The 23,153-nt window shown below is 41.5% G+C and overlaps 3 protein-coding genes across 6 annotated transcripts in view; 1 reads left to right on the top strand and 2 right to left on the bottom strand.

The window, feature by feature from the left end:
* LOC126724830 (uncharacterized) overlaps positions 1-23,153 on the top strand; it is a 40,185-nt gene that overhangs the window by 14,794 nt on the left and 2,238 nt on the right. The window lies entirely within an intron of this gene.
* LOC126724838 (uncharacterized) lies at positions 8,291-10,693 on the bottom strand. The gene is made up of 2 exons (XM_050429239.1): positions 9,714-10,693; positions 8,291-8,978 (listed from the first exon to the last, which is right to left on the bottom strand). Exons 1-2 carry the CDS (start codon positions 9,837-9,839, stop codon positions 8,667-8,669), a joined length of 438 nt encoding a protein of 145 aa, XP_050285196.1. The 5' UTR covers positions 9,840-10,693; the 3' UTR covers positions 8,291-8,666.
* LOC126724827 (uncharacterized) lies at positions 17,680-20,124 on the bottom strand. Its single transcript, XM_050429219.1, has 4 exons — positions 19,162-20,124; positions 18,902-19,081; positions 18,431-18,828; positions 17,680-18,347 (listed from the first exon to the last, which is right to left on the bottom strand). The coding sequence occupies exons 1-4, from the start codon at positions 19,952-19,954 to the stop codon at positions 17,814-17,816; spliced, it is 1,905 nt and encodes a 634-aa protein (XP_050285176.1). The 5' UTR covers positions 19,955-20,124; the 3' UTR covers positions 17,680-17,813.

Raw genomic sequence — 23,153 nt, 5'->3', positions numbered from 1 at the left:
GACCCACTATTGAAGGTAACTTGCTGACCCATCTGTTGAAGGTAATTTGGTCAAGACCCGTCCTCTCTCTCTTTCTCACATTTTCTCAAACATATGAAGTACATTATTTCCTCTTTATACAAACTTTCTTCTTCTTCTTCATTGAGTAATTTTCTCTGCGTGTGATTATCGATTATTTGAATCTTGACGGGAACTGAAAAATTTTAAGACTAATTTTTCAACTATTGCCTTTGAGATTTAATTTCATTGTGTTTTGTCATTCTCGTCAACACTCTTGCGTTCTTTGAAGAATAACAAGTGAAGTGCATGATTTTATAATTATGGGAGATTTAGTCCCACAACCTGCCATTCACCCATGTTTTGCTAATTCAACATAAAGCATTTAGCTCAAATAATTGAAATTAGTTGAGAAACTATAGAAGCAACTGCTCTATAATAGTGCTTACTTTTTTAATCTTTTCTTAGGCCATGTTGAATAATTCTAGTGACATAATTAATCATACACAGATAGTGTATTTTATCTAGAATTTATTGGTTTGAGGACTATGCATCATGTTGGCATATCATGGAAAATTGCAATATAGGGTATCTTATGGAAGTGCATTTCTAGTATGGATGAATGGTTGTGTCTGATTTGATGGCAAAAAGAGTCTAAAAGTGGAATACATTGACATTCATTGTCTTTCAAATCTTTGGTTAAGTGATTCCCAGATTCCCCAAATTGTGAACGTCATTATTAATTACTGTTAGTAACTAAGGTGACACAGTTATTTAATTTCTCTTCTATGGCCTATTAGGGGTCCATACAGGGAAGGCCACAGGTGGGTAGTTAGTGCAGGTATAGGTTCTTAGATGATAACCAATTTTGTAGCAGAGCCTATGAGTTTGTCAACTCTTAACGGTAAGAATACCTAAGCAGTGAAAGACTTCCTGATTGATAGGGTAGTTTAACACCTTTTTTTACTAACATTGTGTTTCCTTCTTTTTCTTAATGCTGGTTGTGATTTTTTCTTACCTACTTCTAATGACTTTATGTCACAATACCTAAGAAGACAGAAATATGGTATAAAATAAGTGGTTGATGTTGATGTTTGAAAAATCTTGTTAAAAAATAATGCCAGAGATTAGGTGTTTGTGTCATTCTAATGCAGCACTACTATGATTGGTTAGTTGCTGCATTTATTTTTTAGTTGCTTAAGATACCCCTATTGGATTTGCATAGATGGGTTCAGTGTTCTTATAATTCTAGCAAAAGCTTTTATGTCTCTTGTGTTCTTCTAATTCTAGCAAAAGCTTTTATTTGTCCTGCGTTCTTATAATGCAGCAATAGACTGTTTTGCTCCTACACATGTAGTTTTGCATTGGATTGGCAAATGTTCATAATAATTATGTTGAAAGTCTTATGCATTAATTTGTTTTATTGATCCTGTTCTTTGATTAGTTTTGTTATAGTGCAGAGTGAGTTTGTTGTACTGTTCACTAGTCCAAGCCAATGTAATATCTACTGCTAGTTCCTACCAATGTCGAAAATGAGTAACTATCTCTCCAGTTCTGATGGCCATTTCTGTGGTCTTGACAATTGCGTCATTAGGATGTCCTTGAAACTTCGTAATTTTGGTAAGAGGTTTTATAGCTATCGCTACTGGTCGCCAATAAGTGCCATATCCAAGTATTGGCAAAAGATTTATGTTGTGCATTAAAGAAACAATTCGTTGTATTCCTGTTTATGTGTTGTATTTTATTGTATGATGATTGTGCATGCAAGTTCTTCAAATGGTTAGACACCAACATTTGTTGTATGCGTGGCATAGGAATAACACCTAGAGTTATAGCCAAATTCAAGCGATTGGAGCATGCGGTGGAAGTTGCTAATAAAGAGTTGAAGCAAGCACATGCCTTGACAGACGCAGCATTAGAAAGGGAGCGAGTTGCAAAATGAAAGGTTGAAAGAGCCAAGGCTGCACATATGATTTCTGAAGAGAAAGCGAAGAAGTTTAAGATAGCTCTAATACTTTTGTGGGTGATGTTTGTAGTATTGCTTATTTTGTCTACTAGGTTTGGGGAAGTTAGAATCAGGCAAAGGTGTTTGCCATAATGGGATGTGTATGTATGCAATAATACAGACTTGTATTATTACATTTGTTTTGTATATTAATCATACAACTTAATGTTTTATGTTGTATTGCAAGTAACAATTTATGATATGTATGAAGTTGTACTTCTGTTATATGTGGAGACGTTTGATGGAGATATAAGTTCTGTTGTTATATATGTATGTATATATATATTATATTTATTTATCTATTTACACTTTGCAGCAATTGATAGTTAGGGTTCTTGGTTTCTTTTTCAAAAATTGAGGGTAGATTTTGTTGTCTCTCTCTCTTCTTCTTCTTCTTTTTTTTTTTAATTCCTGGCAGATTACTGTTGCAATCTTGAAATCTTTTGAGTTTGTCTCTTGTTTAGATAAGATAAGTCTATTCAGAAGTCCCCTATAAGCTTTTCCTTAACCTTCTTGGGTTTGTCTTGCAGTGGAAGGTAGACTTACAAGTCTCAGCAAAGGGACTATCAATGTTGCTTTGATAAGCTCCCACATCATCCCAATACTTACCCTTTCTTTCTGTCAATATGAAACAGAGATAGAGTAGTATTGGGGCATTGTAAGAGAGAGAGAGAGAGAGAGAGAGAGAGAGAGAGAGAGAGGTTCTTTTATAGTCAGTTTTGGACTTTTTGGTACTATTCGATTTATGTTTAATTTGTTTTATTACTTTTTTTGTCAGAATTTCTTTTATTTTAATGACTCTTTACAAGATTTGTCACTGATATACAAGGGGGCCCCCATTGTCATTACAATAAGGAAAGGCATAGAACAATATTGGGCTGGTTTTCTGTTGCTGCAAAAAATCAGAATATATACAAATGTTGTAGAGCATACTGAGTTTACTGGTTATTGCTGCTTCTACAAAAGCTTACCAATGAGTTTCACATGTAAGGATAGATACAAATTCATTAATTAAAGGTATTACAATTAAGTTTTGTGAGTCATCAATTCTGGTTACCAACAAAAATCACCATAATATTAAATGGTATTACACTCAAGTTTGTGAACCATCAGTTATGGTTCGCAAAAAAAAAATTACCATAATGTCAATGGTATTTTCAACCACATGTTTTTATATTGTGACCAAAAAAAAAAAAAAAAAATCATAATATGAATGGTAATTATAACCTTAGTAACAACTTAAGTCCTATGATGGAGGCATCCCACATATCGATGTTGTGATATTGTTCCAAACCACTTTCATCTCAGGTTCATTGAAGGAAGATATCACATGTGTCATTTCATCGTAATGACCTCCCTCGCTACTCTCACATAGGCCCCGCTAGAAAGCCCATGTCCAAGGTCACTGTTTTCATGTGCTTTAATAAAATTGTGAAGAACTATTGTAGCAACAATAATGCGTTCTTGAGTGCGTATATGAAAAGCTGGCATACTTCTCAAAATTTTCCATATATTCTTCCAAACTCCAAAAGTTCGTTCTCTGACAGAATGAGAATGGAGATAATTAAATTTCTCCTCTGGATGTTGTGGTAGTTGACCTTGCTGAAAATCGGGGAGGTGGTATCTCTCCCCTTTATATGGTGCAAGGAACCCTCTCTTCATAGGGTACCCTGAATTAACAAGATAATACTTTCCTGCAAACGAGAATGTTTATTACACTGACATTTTCACTACATAATACATACTTTAATACAATAATTAAACTGCATATTTACAAACCAGGTGGAGGTTTTGGGAAGTTGACACTCTCATTATTAAGGCTACTTAAAAAGATTCTTGTGTCATTTGCTGACCATTCACATCCAACACATGCGAATGTGAATTTCATATCAAAATTACATGCGCACATGCAATTTGTTGTTATGACCCCTTTCCTTCCTTTGTATGGGTGTTGCTCATCAACTGGTAGGACCATGGAGACGTGAACCCCATCAATCGCACCAATGCAATCCTAAACTTTGCCACAAAAATACCATGTGAAATTTGCTACGTGTTATAACCATAAAGATAAATTGAATAAAATTAAGTCAAGATACCAAATTAACAAAGTACCTTGAAATGTGGCCAATATCTATTTGAATTGAGAATATGTTGTGGCACGTTAGGAAATGCAGGATCATCAAGCTTGATAATGTCTACCGCCATAACAGTGGCTAACAATGTAATTACCGTCTCCATGTGTCGACTTACTGTCTCACCCAAACGCTGAAATCTATCCTGCACCATTCTATTACACATGCCACTACCAAGTACCACCAATGTTATTGCCACAGACTCTTCCAAGCAAACTCTTTTGGTACCCTTATATCCATACTGAGTGCGCAATGTATTACACAATTCTCCAAACACATGGCTTGATAGTCTAAATACATTGTGACATTTCCACTTATTTCCATTTAAAATATATTGTATCCATTCATACCTTGTTTGTAGATTTTTATGCATTGGTACTTTGTTCATATATGTCTTCATGTAAGCTACGACACTTGCACACCCAACTAAATATGTTGTGAGTACAAGCTCGTCGCTCATTTCGAAACTCATTTCCCTGCATATGTTATGTATATAAGCAAATTAATATATGGTTTAACTAATACTTTTAAATATATTTCCACTAAACAATTAGTTGAAGAAACCACTGCAAATCAGGTAAAATCTATAAAAGATGCCATTGGAAAGTTATCTAGCTATGATCATTGGTATTTCCAATTCATCTCCAGTTGTCCATAACTGTAACCAATCTTTCTTGAATTTTATAATCCTTATATGGTTTAGGAGTTTTGGTGGCTAACTTTGATTTTCTTTGGTTTGTGGATTAGTTCTTAAATTTGGTTTGGATTGGTTAATTTTAATATGACCATATAGAGCTAAGCATATGTTTTCACAGTCACTGTTCTAGCAGTTCATAATTTCATCCAAGATTAGTAAAATGTATATTCAAATCTAGAGGGGAAAGTATAGAAACTTACTGGTGTTGGGAATCAGATGAGTCATTTAGCAAATCCATCCTTTTGTTAATTACTTTGAAATTTTGTTGGCTGGGAATTAGTGCCTTAAAATTTTACTTGCACAAATGGAGTGTTAATAAGAATTTATTAGCACCAAACAACAACAAATGATAGAAACAAAAAACAATTCATAAAATTAATATAGAATGTCAACATACTAGGGAGATTGCAGCATCTTTAAAGCCACCAAACAACTTAGTACATACCTTCAACTCAAAATGAAAGTAAAACCTAAGAAGAAATTGTCTAAATGTTTTAGAATTGCACCACTGAAACAATGCCCTTTTCCGATTCTCAGAGGATGCAAATTTCAAAACTAGATTTCAGTTTTCTATGAAGGAATAAGGGCGGCCTAAAAGTTCCCACTAGATGCTCCACCTTGTGGTTCACAACCCTAAACAATAGACTCGATAAATCAAGTCACCAAAAAAATGAATTTAACTTAATCACTTTATGACAAACCAATTTCCCTATCAGTTCAAGATCTTAAATAGTGTATTCATTGATTCATTAGTCTTCCTTTCAAATATCCCTTCCTATCCAATCACCTTTAGTGCTTGCTTCTTTGATCACTAGTTATATATATATATATATATATATATAATTAAAGAGTTACAATGGGGGAGGGGGAATTGGAACCTTGGTCGCTGGAGAAAACATTCCTACTGAATTGAGTAATTGGTCAGCTGCATCTGCTGATGAGTGTGAGAGTCATTTTCTAGCTTCTTCGAGTATCAAAATTCAAAATTACACTTAAGGATCATAAGACATGTAACTGCTATAGCTTGTTCGAGTATCATGATTCAAGATAACACTCAAGGATCATGAGACGCTAGCTGCTAAAGGTTTCTTTATCTTTTTATTAATATCTTGGTATTTTTCAAGAAAAAACTTATACCTTTTTAGTTTTCAATTAAGGATTTTGCGGGTCAATTTTTGTCTGAGCACACTATTCTTTTTCTTTTTTTACCCCTTTCTTGGCACTAGAACTTTCTAGCCAATTCTTAGCTTCTCTATTTTTCCCTGTGATTGACCTAGACATGTTCTTTTTGAGCATAATATTATTGCAACAGTTTAAAAGAATATTCTTCTTCAGAGTGTAATTACCTACATGTATTCTTCTTTAAAATGCCATAAAGCCACATTAATTCTATTACAAATATTTTAATTAAACCAACCTGCAATATCCTTTGTTAATTTAAAAAATGTGGAAGAGATTTACTGAGTAATGACAGTGAGAATATAAAGGGCATTTATACATTATGTATAAGTTGGTGTTAATGATGTAAAGCATTCAAACAATTATAGTATAGTGTACAACGTAAATCATAGCAGAGATTGAGTTTCAACCATTCTTTGAAATTTTATTTTTCAAACAACAATAGACTCATCACAGCATACATGTCTTACATGGAAGTGCTCATGATTCTTGTTCTCATACACAATATAAAGTATCTCACCTGATATAGCAAGCTTCCATTGCTGACAGCCACAGGATTGTTGGCAACCGTAAATTCTAGATCATAGCTGAATATGTAACACAAAACCACAATCAATAAATACAGTAATGAATTGTGAAATGGCCAAAATTACCAAGAAACACCTACACACACATGTATGGTCATACAATCAAACTCTTCATACCAGCAGCACTGTGAACTGTCATCCATACAAGGGAAACAGCACCGTGCGCGCATTATCTGGTTATCCATATGTACCACATTATCCTTAAAGTGAATCCCCACCTCTGCTTTCTCTACCCAATATTCAATACGAATCAATCTCACATTTTGCACCCAACATTAACCTATATGAGAAAACACTAGTAAACCTCATCACAACAGCCCATTATCACTCTCATATAACAACAGGTCATCCATCTCCACTCAAGTTCACATTGGCAATCACATTAAACAGAAGACCATCACAAAGGAACTTTAAAAGAACACAAATCTAGGGAAAATTAGATGTTACATTTAACACCATTTTTAATTACTACTAGAATAGAAGGAGTACCCAATAGGTACATAAACCCCCATGGTAAGCATAGTTTCTGAAAGTTCAATAACGTGTACAAAACACCTTTGAACGTTTAGACCCCCAAAATACAACTTAACCAACTCAAGCAATATGTCAAACAACTAGTGTGCGGAAACTTAACACATGCTATAATATGAAATTGGTTATAAACTATCTAAGCCATAACAGAATAAAACCACAGCAGATAATGTAAAGGCAAAGATAGAGAGGAAGGAAGATGCAAACACAAGGACAACACACGATGTGTTATCGAAGAGGAAACCGAAGCCCTCGGCGTAAAACCTCTCCGCCGCCCTCCAAGCGGTCAATAATCCACTAAAAAATGTAGTTGGGATACATGAACAGCAATAGACCCTCCAAGCCTAATCTACCGGATGTACCTAAGCCCTCCAAGCTTCTTGCTCCAACGAGGTTGCGCCGAACCTTTTTCTTTTCTAGCTTACCGGATTCCGCTACTAGACCGTAGCATCAACCAATGAAGATTGGTTCCTTCCTAACTGCTTCCCAGAAATCCAAACGACTGTCTCACAGAGATGATAATGGTGAGAACCAGGTTTGGTATGATGCCTCTCAAGGATTTGACAATGGAGAGGAAGAGAGTTGAGGAATTTGAAGAGACTCTAAGGTATAGATTGTGGGTGAAACAATCTTGTTTTTCTTTAGGGTTTCTCTCTCAAAATTCTCTCTGGAAGCTCTCTTTCAATCGTGGGTTAAAGGGGTATTTATACTGGAGTGGGAGAGGAATGTGAAACGTCAGGTTTTACAAAACAGGGGTGGCTCACGGCTTGACCTCGCGGCTTGACCAAGTCGCGAGATCCAGTCACGAGTTAACCGTATGGCCAGTTGTCCTGTTTTTTCCTGTAGTGCTCCAGCTAGCATGACTGTTCATCTTCCAGCATGCTTGGCACGTGTGCAGCTTCTGGCGGCTTGCAGCCGCGAGTCCACCCGCGAGTCCTAGTCGCGAGTCTCTGTTTTCTTGCACACTCTTGAGCAAACTTCACTCTATCTCACTCACTACCCTTACAACAAACCCACCTAAATACAGGGTTACTAAATGCTGAATTACAAGCAAATTTGGCACGGAATAAAGCCAATTAGATGGTTGAATAAATTCAACCTTACAGATTCTGCCAATAAAATTAAAAAAGAAAAAAGAAAAAAGAGAGCAATAGATACATAGAGAAAATCCGATTACTACAACGCCAATCCAAGCAATCCCTATCAAAACAATCCCCTTTCCTTTACCAAAGCTTGGGGTTTTTTTGGTATTGTTTCTCTAGCCACTTCAGTTGGAACTCTTCAGAATGACTATGTGTTGCAAACATGTGCCTAGCCTTTTGGTTTCCCATGAAAAAGCAGGAGCTGAACATATGAAGGCGATCACCCGGTTACACCCCAGGAAGACTCAACACCATGTCCATAACTGCTTGAACCTCAGTAGCTGCTGTGGAAGCAAATGGTGTATGAGTACTTACACTTCTAGTTTCAATGATAACATCTGAGATGTTCTTCAAAGAGTCGGACATCTCTTGCACAATTGAATGTTTTTTACCACGCTACTTGTGAATTCCCTTGAAGAGGTGGACACCACTTGCCAAGCCTTTTCCCTTATTCATTGCTAGTCCTGTTCTCGACAATGATGGGCCTTCAACATCCATTGGGTCAACATCCACAGGGGGCTGATATTGGGGGTCAACAAATTCTTTGCTATTAGTGGAGTCCCCAAACTCTTCGGTACTTTCCTTTGGTATTTGACCACTTGGGGTCCATACATTTTTTCCTGTTGCAACCATACCTTCAAACATGATTTCCATGGAAGCAATATTTGGCAAACATTTTTTGCGAATGGTTGTTGCTTCTGGACATTCCTACATGTGTACAAACAATAGTTATGGCACAATATAGTTGTAGATAGTTGAGGTTATCACAATTATGTAAAGTAACCTTAAGCTTTCGTCCCCACCACTCATCAGGGGCATCAATCCTCCTAGTGTCATGATCATAACCCAACCTAGTATCACGCTCAATAAGCTGCTTCCATATCCTCCAAGATTTTCTCAGATGATCCTATTTGTTTTTAAATTGCAGGTGAGACACCGCTTTATCCATTTCACCCAATTGCTTAATCATTGCATCAATCCCTTCTTTTCTCAAAAATCCTCCGCTCCTATTGCCTCTAAGATTTGAGCAGCACACAAATTAGAAAAAGCTTTTAGTTCCATTGGATCTTACACTCAGTTCTCGCTTCATTTCTAGCGTCCTTCGATTTCCCCTTAACCATTTTTGCTACAATGGATTCTATACTCATTGAGGCATTTCAACAAACAATTCGTATGCATATTATAATCGGTTACATGCCCCCATGAAAAAATGCAAATTAAACTTACATAGTCCAAATACAAACATAGGTAGGAAGACAAACACAAAATTACACGAAGGAAAGAGAAACCCACAGATAAATTTCACGGACAAAATACAAAAACCACACACAAAGTTGAACACAAGAACAGGGTGATATTGGATTAATGGAAATTTATGCCAAATTGATGTTTGAAGAACGCACCAACACATCAGAGAGTATGAGAAGTTTAGATACAAATTACAGATAAATGCAGCGTCTCTCGCTCACAGTGGCGGCAACAACATTCACAGCCAAGAGAAGGCGGACTCGAGTGAAGGAAGAACAGGGGGGGTACTATTGTGTTTATTCTGCTTAAAGGAAGAACCATTGTGTTTCCTCTGTTTTGATGATTTCGAATTTGGTGGGTAGGTGCAGTTCATTGAAGAGGAAGAGGACGGAGCATTTATGAAGCGCATTGAAGACACTGAGATATCGCGTATCTCGCACAGCAGAGAGAAAGAAGAAAGTAGGAAAATAGATCCGTTGCTCAATGCACCATATTTGGAACAGAGGGTTGCTCAAAACGCACCGTAGCAAGAATAGATCCGTTGGTGAATCCAGTTGCTGCAAAACGCAAAAAACGCGTTAGGCAAACGCACGCTAACTTGTTCAATCATCCCTTATTTACTAGATTCTTATTCTTAGCCCTTGTTCTGGTGGAGACAAAAAGTTTTAAAACCCTTCCACCTTCTTCCTTTCCTTTTCCTTCTCCTTCAAGTTATACTTATATATAACACTATCCTCTGCTTTACTCTGTAAATTTTCAGAATCAAAACTTTACTCTGTGACTGACTCCCTCTCTCTCACTCTCTCACTCTCTTTCACACACACACGCAAAACCTCTGTCAACCCAGAGCCTAGTTTGTGTTCTTCTTCATCATCATCATCACACACTCAAAGAGTCTCTAACTTTTCTTTCATTGATTCATCCACCTCCATTCTGTGCTCAATAAAAGCAAATAATCACAACCACCAAAACAAACATGCATCGTGGAACTGGCCGGGGCAGAGCTAGGAGCACCGGAGCCAATTGGGTTCAAAAGGAGACCGGTGATTCCGTGCATCGTCACAGCCCTGTAATTTTACCACACCCCTTTTCACATTTTTTCTTATTGTAGAATTTTAGCATGGAAAAAAGATGGAGTCTTTGTAGAATTTGTGATTTCTCTTTTTGTTTAAGGTGTTTTGATTTATGGGAAATGTACATGAAGATGATAAAATATTGGGTATGGTGGGCTTACCTTAATGGGCCTGACGGATTGGGTCTCTTGGGCCTGCGTAGGTATGGTCCCAGCTTTGGAGGCCCATCACTACTGACGCAGCAAGGGCCCATGATCCGGTAATGAGAATCCTTGCTCACCACGTTTGGAAGAATTGGGAATAGAGTCCCACATTGAAAAGATGTGAGAACCAAAAAGGGAAAGTCAACCCCTTATCACTATAAAAGGCGTAATACCCACAGAAATCGAGGTATGCTTTTATGAACCCTCTCTAACGCACTAAGTAAAACAGAGGAAGTCTAACTTGACCGTCGGAGAGTCTTTGGCCGGCACCACACCGGTGCTCTCTGAAGGATTCTTTAGTTTGTTTCGTCGTGCAGGTTCAATTCGAGTCGCGAGTACGGTGTGACCCATTGGTGACAGTAATCGACGTCATCAGTTGGCGCCGTCTGTGGGAATTCGACGACCGGGTACGGTAACATTTCCTAGATAAAGGAGTTACATGGTACTCACGCGCTCGATGGCAACCACAAATGACGTCCAAGAAGAAGCTCCTACGACTGCCCTTGAGAGACAGGTCAAGACGCTCGCCGCAGCTGTGGAGCGCCTCACCAAACAAAACCACGACCTGACGGAACAGCTGAATCAAAAGAGTGCAGCCGTGAATAGCCAGGGAGATCAAGAAGGGAACAGTGCGGAGAGGAGAAATAATGACGGACCTCAGGAGAGCAACGCACCGAGCAAACAAGTGCGACGGGACGCTAGCATCCCCTCAGTGACGGACACAGCTCCACAACCCATCATCGCAGAGATGCAGGCGATGAAGGAACAGATGGAAGTCCTGATGAACGCTCTCAAGGGGCGAGTGTCCAGCGATCTTGACGACCTTGTCAACCGGACTGACTCGCCATTTACGGCGTCCGTCAACTCCTTCCCCCTGCCGAGTAAGTTCCGCATGCCGAGCATGGACAGTTATGACGGAGTCAAGGACCCCCTCGATCACCTAGAGACCTTCAAGACCCTGATGCACCTCCAGGGAGTGGCGGACGCAATTATGTGTAGGGCATTCCCTACAACCCTGAAGGGCGCGGCAAGGATTTGGTTCAGCCGCCTGACACCAAACTCCATCGGCACCTTCAGAGAGCTGAGCGCTCAGTTCACTACACACTTCATTGGAGGACATCGGTACAAGAAATCCACGGCTTGTCTGATGAACATCAAGCAGAGAGAGGAGGAGACGTTACGGGCCTACATATCACGCTTCAATAAAGAAGCGCTCACGATCGACGAAGCCGACGACAAAATATTGGTGGCCGCGTTCACAAACGGGCTGAAGGGGGGTAAGTTTTTGTTCTCCCTATACAAAAACGACCCAAAGACAATGTCGGAGGTGCTTTACAGGGCCACCAAGTATATGAACGCTGAAGACGCTCTACTAGCAAGAGAAGACAGACCGAAGAAAAGAGACAGACAAGAGGATCCCCGACAGGACCAGGGGCGAAAAAAAGGACGGATGGGAGATCGAAGGGACGAGAGACGTCCAAAACCCATGGGTGGAAGGTTCACAAGTTTCACCCCGTTGACCGCTCCGATAGACCAAGTCCTAATGCAGATTAAGGACGAAGGATCCCTGACGTTTCCGGGAAAGCTGAAGAGTGATCCCAACAAAAGGTCAAGAGACAAATATTGCCGCTTCCACCGTGACCATGGTCATGACACTGCCGATTGTTACGACTTGAAGCAACAAATCGAAAACCTTATCCGACAAGGAAAGCTGAAGAAGTTCGTCAGCAAGGAAAGAATGGATCAACCCCAACAAGAACAACACCCCCGTCGAGAAAACGAGCGGCCAAGGCCCCCAATAGGAGACATAAGGATGATAATTGGAGGAACAACTGCGGCCGGATCGTCCAAAAAGGCTCGCAAAACGTACCTTCGGATGGTACAGAATGTCCAGCTGGCGGGCACGGTACCAAAGATGGCTAGAAGGGAAGGCCCCATTATCGGGTTCTCGGAGGAGGATGCAAGACGCCTACACCATCCACACGACGATGCACTCGTCGTCACCTTGCGGGCAGGCGACTACAACATCCACCGGGTGTTGGTCGACAACGGTAGTTCGGCCGACATCATGTATTATCCGGCATTCCAACAAATGAGGATTGATAGAGAACTGCTAATACCGACAAACGCCCCGCTCGTTGGCTTCGGGGGGAGTAGGATATTCCCTTTGGGCGCCGTCACGTTACCGGTGACGGTAGGAGACTACCCCCAACAAATCACTAAGGACGTAACATTCCTGGTGGTCGATTGCTCGTCAGCCTACAATGCTATTATTGGACGGCCCACTCTCAACTCGTGGAAGGCGGCAACGTCAACATACCACCTGATGATCAAGTTCCCAACGGAGTATGGGGTAGGAGAGCTACGCGGAAGCCAAATTGCCGCACGAGAATGCTACGTAGCTATGATGGAGGTGGAAGACCAGATCCAGGCCTTGAACATAGAAGAACACCGAACGACGGCAGAACCTACTGAGAAGCTAGAGGAGATAGTTCTCGACAGTTCCAATTCAGATCGAACTACCAGGATCGGAACGCTTGTCAAACCCGCAATCCGTCAAGAGCTCGTAGCTTTCTTGAGGAGCAATAAGGATGTGTTCGCTTGGAGCCATGACGATATGCCAGGAATCGATCCCTCGGTCATGGTACATAAGTTGAATGTGTTGCCCTCGTTCCCACCAGTCCGACAAAAGAAGAGAGTATTCGCCCCGGAGCGAGACCAAGCAATAGCGGAAGAGGTCCGCAAACTCCAAGATGCAAGCTTTATCAGGGAAGTCTACTACCCCGATTGGCTGGCGAATGTGGTAATGGTGAAGAAAACGAGTGGCAAATGGCGGATGTGCGTGGACTTCACCGATCTTAACAAAGCATGCCCCAAAGATAGCTATCCCCTCCCAAGGGTCGACATACTAGTGGACTCGACGGCTCAACACCAATTGCTAAGCTTCATGGATGCTTTCTCGGGTTATAACCAGATCCGCATGCACGAGGACGACCAGGAGAAGACTTCGTTTGTAACCAGTCAAGGTCTCTTCTGTTACAAAGTAATGCCATTCGGTCTGAAGAATGCAGGGGCAACATACCAGAGACTAATGAACAAGATGTTCGCACAGCAAATCGGGAGGAACGTCCAAGTTTATGTCGACGACATGCTGGTGAAGAGCCGGAAGGAGGAAGACCATTTGGAAGATCTCAAGGAAACATTCGGCACACTCCGATCCTACAACATGAAGCTCAATCCAGGAAAGTGCGCGTTTGGTGTAACGGCAGGAAAATTCCTAGGATTCATGGTATCTCAAAGGGGGATTGAAGCTAACCCGGACAAAATCCGAGCCATAATGGAGATGGCCCCCCCGAGAAACGTGAAGGAAGTACAGAGCCTTAACGGCAAGGTAGCGGCATTAAATAGATTCGTGTCGAGAGCGACGGACAAATGTTTACCTTTCTTCCGAACATTGAAAAAGTCATTCGAGTGGACGGACGAGTGTCAACGAGCATTCGAGGAGTTAAAAACCTATCTATCTTCACCACCTCTACTGAGCCCCTCGCAACCAGGTGAAGAGCTCTTCCTCTATTTGGCCGTCTCCACTGTGGCCGTCAGCGCGGCCTTAATCAGAGAGGAGGACAGGGCACAGAAGCCCGTGTACTACGCCAGCCGGGCGCTCCGCGGTGCCGAGGAAAGATACCAACCTATGGAGAAACTCGCTTTTGCGTTGGTCACGGCGGCTCGCAAGCTCAAGCCCTACTTTCAAGCCCATACCGTGAACGTAGTGACCGACAAGCCCTTGCGAAGGGCACTAAGTAATCCTGAGGCCGCAGGTCGACTGACGCTGTGGGCAATAGAATTGAGTGAGTTTGACATCAAGTATCGTCCACGTGTGGCCATCAAAGGACAAGCTGTAGCCGACTTCATAGCTGAGTTTACGCATGACGCGGACAAGGGGGCAGAAGAACCCCCTCAGTGGAACATCTACACCGACGGATCATCCAATAAGCGAGTTGGAGGAGCCGGCATAGTATTGCTGTCACCTGAAGGAGACAAGATTGAATGTATGGTCCGTCTCGACTTCACCATTACCAACAATGAAGCAGAATACGAAGCAGTAGCAGCAGGACTCGACCTAGCCAAAGCCGCCGGAGCTGAAAGTGTGGTCGTGCATTGCGACTCTCAAGTCGTGACCAATCAAGTAAACGGAGATTATGAATGCAAAGGGGAAAGGTTGAAGAGATATCTCGATCAAGTGAGGGCTAGAGTCGACGGGCTAAAAGCAACGTTCGTCCAGATCCCCAGGGGAGACAACGAGCTCGCTGATCGGCTAGCCAAAGCCGCTTCAGCAGAACACATGATAACACTGGGTAATGTACTTCCCTTTGTTCAAATCTTTCCGCTAATAGACCCCGACAACATGCAGGAGATACGCTCCGAAAGAAACTGGACTACGCCGATAGCTTCATACTTAAAGGACGGGATATTGCCTGAGGAGAAGGAGGCAGCGAGAAAGCTAAAAGTCCGAGCGGCAAGGTTCGTCTTGATAAAAGACATTCTTTACAAGAGAGGTTTCTCCCGTCCTTACCTAAGATGTCTCGGGGTTGAAGAGGCAGACTACGTGATGAGGGAAGTACACGAAGGAATATGCGGGAACCATTCTGGATCGCGGTTGTTGGTGCACAAGCTGTTACGAGCTGGTTATTACTGGCCGACCATGCAAAAGGATGCTGAGTCCTATGTTAAAAGATGCGACAAATGCCAGAGGTTCAGCAATTTTATCGGACAGCCAGCTGAAGAGCTGACCCCCATAACGGCTCCATGGCCGTTCGCTCAGTGGGGACTGGACATCATGGGACCTTTCCCAACGGCGATAAGGCAGCTAAAGTTCTTGGTAGTGGGCATTGACTACTTCACGAAATGGGTAGAAGCGGAAGCCTTGGCCACCATTACAGAAAAGAACATTAGAAGTTTTGTCTGGCGGAACATAGTATGTAGGTTTGGTATTCCTAGAGTCCTTGTCTCAGATAACGGGAGGCAGTTCGATAACGGCCCCTTCCGTGATTTCTGCTCACAACTAGGAATAAAAAACCACTACTCATCCCCCGCCCATCCTCAGGCTAACGGTCAGGTTGAGGTCACAAACCGATCCTTGCTAAAGATTATCAAAACTCGGCTCGAGGGGGCAAAGGGCATATGGCCAGAAGAACTGCCAAGCATACTGTGGGCATATAGGACAACGGCGAGGACTCCGACAGGAGAGACACCGTTTCGACTGACCTACGGGAGCGAGGCAGTCATCCCAGCGGAAGTTGGGCTCACGAGCTACAGGGTTCACAACCACGACGAGGGAAGGAATGACGAATCCATGAGGCTACAGCTGGACCTTATAGACGAGGTCAGGTCGGAAGCAGAACAGAGGATCGCTAGATACCAGGATCGCATGTCCAAACATTTCAACTCCCGGGTCCGACAAAGAAGCTTCCAAGTTGGAGACCTCGTACTCAGGAGGGTCATGGGTACAACTAGAGACCCTACACAAGGAAAACTCGGCCCCAACTGGGAAGGACCCTACAGAGTTACGTCGTGGAAAAGGAAAGGGACATACCACCTGGAGACAATAGACGGAGAAAAGCTACCACATCCGTGGAATGCCGAGCACTTGAGGAAATACTACCAGTGATAGCGACACGACAACCAGTTTCTCTTTTAAGACTTTTTGGGAATTATTAACTTTTATTGGCACTGTTTAACTATTTTTGCTACAATATTGTCGTGCCTTTTTTAAGCCCAAGGGGGCAGGCACTTTTCCTTTACGCATTCTACAATCAGATGCAATTTTTGATCTTCTACTTGAATGTATGTCATTGCAATTGCCCACAAAAGTTAACGGAAACGATAGAAGTCCGCAAGATGGACGGATTATCCTACAGGGACGATCCCACTACGTCCACAAGGTGGACGGATCATCCTACATGGATGATAACCATAAGTCCACAAGATGGACGGATACAATATGAAGTCCACAAGATGGACGGATCGTCCTACAGGGACGATCACCCTGAGTCCACAAAGTGGACGGATCACTAAGGTGATGAAACAAAAGTCCACAAAGTGGACGGATCACTAAGGTGATGAAACAAAAGTCCACAAAGTGGACGGATCACTAAGGTGATGAAACAAAAGTCCACAAAGTGGACGGATCACTAAGGTGATGAAACAAAAGTTCACAAAGTGGACGGATCACTAAGGTGATGAAATATGAGTCCACAAAGTGGACGGATCACTAAGGTAGTGAAACATAAGTCCACAAAGTGGACAGATCGCTAAGGTGATGAAACAAAAGTCCACAAAGTGGACGGATCACTAAAGTGATGAAATATGAGTCCACAAAGTGGACGGATCACTAAGGTGATGAAACATAAGTCCACCAAGGTGGACGGACTACTTAGGTGATGTGACATAGGTCCACAAAGTGGACGGATCACAAAGGTGATGCAATTAGTCCACAAAGTGGACAGATCACTAAGATGTTGAAATACATGAAATAAAGTCCTTGAGATTGACGGACCGTCCTACATGAAATAAAGTCCCAAGGTGGACGGATACAATAGATGGACGTTTTCGCAAAGTGGACGTATACTGGCTACGTTAAAATTATCTACAAGTCCGTTAAATACGCGATATATTTAAAAGTGATGAACAACGCCACAAAGTGGACGGTCCGCAGAATAAACCCCTCAAAACAGACGGAGAAGGAAAATCCTCACCGATGTAAAAGCTCAATCAACACAAGATAACAAGTCTGCAATGTGGACGGATAATCACAGATTAACAAATATTCTCACAAAAATAATCCCTCAAGAAGGTAGACGGAGTTTTAAACAGAGCACCAAACAATTATAAAAAGCATGTGAACTTTTAAGCCAAAAGCCCCAAAGGCAAATGTTCAATACAAAAAAAAAGGGACGGTTTGTCTTAACAAATGAATAAAAAAGAAAGACGGATTGTTCACAAAATAAAGTACATATGCATCAATCTTTCTTTTCTTCAGCATCTGGGACATCCTTCGACGGGGCGGACTCTCCGTCTCCCTGAGCAGCACCGTCTCCAAAAAGGTCCTCCGTATTTTCGGAGGCGACGGGGAGGGCAGAAGTCTGGGCTTGGTCCTCAAGTTTGACCATTGTCAAGTCCAGCTCTGGATAAGCCTTCTTGACTTGACGGAGGGAATCATCGAATCCTTGGAGGAAGGAGTCCGACAGCTCGCCCAAACAGGACTCCGAGCATCGGTACTCCTCGACGGCTGCCACTTTAGCCTGACGGATCTCTTCTTTGAGTTGTTTTATCTCAGCTTCTTTGTTCTCTATGACCGTCAGCGAAGTGGCCGTCTTCTCCTCAAGCTCCTTCCTCGCCTGCTCAGAAAGCTCCAGCTTCTTCACCATCTTAGACCTCCATCTCTGAAGTTGTCCGAGCTCTTCCTCCGTCTGCTGCGCCTTCGCGCGCACCCGGTCCAAGCTACTCTCACGGTTGAGACACCGGTCAAGTAGTCCCTTCATCATGACCAAGGACTGCAAGTAGAAAAGAGACCGTCACATAATGTAAGTAACAGGAAGAATGAAAAACAAAAACTTATTTGACAAACATAACCAACCTGAGCGACGGCGAAGAGGCCCGTCTCCCCCATGGCCTCCGTCGAATGGTTTCCCAGGTCTTCATAGTCTTCTGCCGTGATGATGGACGACAGTTTCTCCAATGCATACTTGGAGTCATCACGAAGAAGGGAAGGGGGTCTCTCTTGCTTACCGTCTGGGACCGCCATCAATCCTTTGCCCTTCCCCTGCTTCGCTGGGGTGACGGCCTTGTTACCCTCAGCCATTAAGCCAACCACAGGTTCAAGAGAGACCTTTGGTTGCTTAAAGGGACGGTCGGATTTTGTCGTCAGTTTCCTTTTAGGGATTGAAGCTGATGCCTTAGGAACCTCCTCGCCGGATTCCCTCTTCTTGACGGCTTGGGACTTGATCAAAGCCCTCCTCTTTGCATCATCCATCTCTGCAAATAATGACGGATGAAATTAAAACAAAATAAAGCAAAGTAAATGACAAAGTAAAGTTGACGGGCTTACGTTTGTGAACTCGCTCGTCGTATCTTATCGCTTCTTGGGTGGGCTCAGGACCGTCGCAGTACCAATGTATGGTCCTCGGGTTCACCAACTTCGCCCAAGTCCTTTCCTCCGGCGTAGTCTTCTTGCAAACCTTTTCAAGGAAGCTAAACTCCTCGAGGCTGACTTGTGGGCGCCGTCTACCTGCAAAGAAAGATGATCAAGATATACACATATAACTGGACGGATATGAAAAGCAACACAAAATTTAGACGTATGCATACGTGTCTGATTTATAACTGCCCAAGTTGTGTCGACGGGCATGAACTCCGTCTCCCCTGGATGGTTCATCCATCTATCACCCTCCAGGAAGAAGTACCGACTCTTCCAGTCTCTATTTGAGTCTGGGGTCTCAAAGATCACCTTCAACAAGGGGCTCCGACTGGCAAAACTGTACATCCCCCTCGATCCAGAAATCTCGTCTGGACGGTAACAGTGAAGAAATTCACGGACCGTCAATTTCCTTTCCCCGTTTGACATTGCACCGTAGAGAATCTCCATGGCTATGAAGACCCTCCAGGCGTTAGGGGATATCTGGGTGACGGACAACCCCAGATACTGCAAGAATTCCCTATGAAGGGTAGAAAGCGGGAATCGAAGTCCAGCCTTCAATGCCTGTTCGTACACTCCTACACCGTCTACTCCTTCGTAATAACACTTCTCCGACACATATGGTAGACGGATGGAGACATAGTCTGGGATTTGGAAGTTGGTCCTGAAGGTGCTGAAATGTCTCTCCCTGATGACGGATGTAAACCTATGGACAGTCCACTCTGGCAACATGATGAACTGCCTTAGTCCATCAGCGCCTACAACGGACTCCAGTTGTTGATCCCCGTCATCATCGGAACCCTCTACTTCGACTATCTCCACATCCTCATTTGTTGAGGATGAAGAGGAGGCAGACGGACTCCTACTTTCGCCGGGGCTCTCTTGGTCTTTATGACCGGACGGGTATACATCCTCGTATTCCGTCCCATCACGAACCACCGACTGGTTACTTGACGCACTAGACATTTCCTACAATTGACAATAAAACCTAAGACCGACGGGTTTGAAAGTGTTGACGGGTATGGAAAGCCTAACAACAATGCATGGAAGAGAATGTAACTTGACTATAGTAAATTAGAAGCACTTACCAAACTTAGCAGAGGACAGGTGACGGTTGGTGTAATCAGCGAGTATTCGTCCTCAACGGATTGCACAGATAAGGTTGACGGCTTTGCTCTGACAGGGTTGACGGCTTCGCTCTGACAAGTGTTTTCTGAGTGAAAATTGAAAAATGAAAGAGTGAGGCGCCTTATATATATAGGAAGTGCACGGAAGACGAAGCGACGCTTCGATCCTATACAACGACCATTCAGAGAGTGACACGTGGCATGCTTAATAAATGCTGACAACCTGTCAGTACGTACCAACAGATTTGTACCTGCCATGTATCCGTCAACTGGATGATTCTTCCTTTGACGGGATGATCCAGCTAGGACCGTCGTTCTACTTTGCATGAATCCGTCATATCCATATGTAAGGACCGTCACCCCATTGATCCTTTGACCTTAAAGGTGACGGATCATCGGGGTGAAGGGGGCAACTGAAGATGATAAAATATTGGGTATGGTGGGCTTACCTTAATGGGCCTGACGGATTGGGTCTCTTGGGCCTGCGTAGGTATGGTCCCAGCTTTGGAGGCCCATCACTACTGACGCAGCAAGGGCCCATGATCCGGTAATGAGAATCCTTGCTCACCACGTTTGGAAGAATTGGGAATAGAGTCCCACATTGAAAAGATGTGAGAACCAAAAAGGGAAAGTCAACCCCTTATCACTATAAAAGGCGTAATACCCACAGAAATCGAGGTATGCTTTTATGAACCCTCTCTAACGCACTAAGTAAAACAGAGGAAGTCTAACTTGACCGTCGGAGAGTCTTTGGCCGGCACCACACCGGTGCTCTCTGAAGGATTCTTTAGTTTGTTTCGTCGTGCAGGTTCAATTCGAGTCGCGAGTACGGTGTGACCCATTGGTGACAGTAATCGACGTCATCAGTACAGTTAGTGGTTATGTAAAAAGTTGCAAATTTGAGACATGGGTTTTTTTTGTCATTGTTGGATTAGTTTAAGAAATATTGTGAAAGATTTGAAAAAGACCCAAGTTGAATATGTATGAAACGTTGGTTATGATTGTGTAATTATTGTGTAATGTGTCAAAATTTTGGAATTTATGTAATTATGATTGTGTAATGATTGGATTACACAATATTTACCTGGCATGATATATGAGAATTTCATTACAAATGTCACATATGACATATGTTATGTGTTACAGTTTTCGCGTGACTGCATAAGTTTTTAATGTCTATATGTAATAAATCCTATAGAAATTCCAGGTTGTGTGTTATCCAGTTTATATATATACACACAAAAATTTGTTATTAAGGAAGATCGAGAAATAGTACACTCATTTTATTTACTTATGGTGAATTTGATAGTTTTGTTTCCATCTTGGACAAAAACTCAATTCCTAAGCTGTCTGGTATTGTTGTCATTTTGGGGGGTGGGGTTTCGGGTGGTGGTCATTGTTTGAAGTTGCTGTACTGAGAATATATGCTTGAAGCAAATTCATTATCCTCTTTGTATTCTATTTCCATTATTTATCAGTTGATTTTATGAGTGTTTATGAGAGTTGAGTTTAAGTAATTGATTTTGACTAAACTTGGGGTTTATTTATTTATTGTATGAACTACAGGTCATATTCTCTTTCCATTATTTATCGCTTGATTTTATGAGTGTTTATGGGATTTGAGTTTGAGAAATTGGTTTTGATTAACCTTGGGCTTATTTTATTTATTGTATTATATGAACTACAGGTTGGAGCAGATAGACTCAATGAGGAGACTTTTGGTGGTGAGGATGGATCATCCATAGGCAAAAGGAATAATTTGCAACAAATGTCACATGGTAGTGTTCCAAAGCACTCTGAGTATAAACCCAAATTTGGTAGCAAAAACAGGCAGGAGTGGCATTCACATGGTGGCATTCAAGAGGTACCAATTAAGCTACAAGAGGGTCTTGATCTCTTTTATGTAATATATATATATATATATATATATATATTCACTTATGTAGTTTTTTCGATTGCGTTGTATTGAGTAAATTTTTTATTTTATTTTTCGGTAGAAGCATTGAGTAAATTTTGTTAAGTCACAATGTATTATATCGTCATTAATTATGTCTAACCATAAGGTAGCATAAACTTTTAGAGAATCCTTGCTATCACTTTTCAGAGAGAGTTATGTAAAGGACTACACTTTGCTTTTAACAAAAAAAATACTTTGACACTATATTGAAAAAGCTTTAACCCTACATTTGTTTTTTAAATTTTAAAATTTATTTTTATAAAGATGCTTCAACCTACATTTGAGTAAAGAAAAAATAAGGAAGAAAAGTTGAAAAAAAAAGAAAAAAAGAAAAAAAGGGATACATTACTACCTTGTTCCATCATTTTGTTTGCCTAGTATTTTATTTTTAAATTATCCTTGAATCTTTTTCCAATTTTAAAAATTAATAAATACGTTTTCATACAGCCTTTGTAGAATCTGTGATTTATTTTTTATTTTTTTATTTTAAGGTATTATGATACATGGGAAATGTACAGTTATTGGTTAATTTTTTAATTTTTTTATTATGATGTGAAATATGACATGTTTATGTAAAAAGTTGCAAATTTGAGGTATGGGTGTTTGTCATTGTTGGATTGGTTTAAGGAATATTGTGAAAGATTTGGAAAAGACCCAAGTTGAATATGTAAGAAAAGTTGGTTTCTATTGTGTAATTATTGTGTAATGTGTCAAAATTTTTGAATTTATGTAATTATGATTGTGTAATGATTGGATTACACAATACTTACATGGCATGATAGGAATAATTTCATCACATGACTGTGTAAGTTTTTAATGTTTAAATATGATAAATCCAACAGAAATTCCAGGTTGTGTGTTATCCAGTTTATATATATACACACAGGAATTTGGTATTGAGGAAGATTGAGAAATGTTACACTCATTTTATTTACTTATGATGAATTTGATAGTTTTGTTTCTATCTTGGATAACACCTCAATTCCTCAGCTGTCTGGTATTGTTGTCATTTTGGGGGGCAGGTTTTGGGTGCTGGTCATTGTTCGAAGTTGCTTGAAATTAAGTACTGAGAATATATGCT

Source organism: Quercus robur, chromosome 5 (assembly GCF_932294415.1).
Source record: "Quercus robur chromosome 5, dhQueRobu3.1, whole genome shotgun sequence".
NCBI lineage: Eukaryota > Viridiplantae > Streptophyta > Magnoliopsida > Fagales > Fagaceae > Quercus > Quercus robur.
The sequence above is the reverse complement of the archived record's forward strand: the minus strand, read 5'-3'. Positions and strand labels throughout refer to the sequence as shown.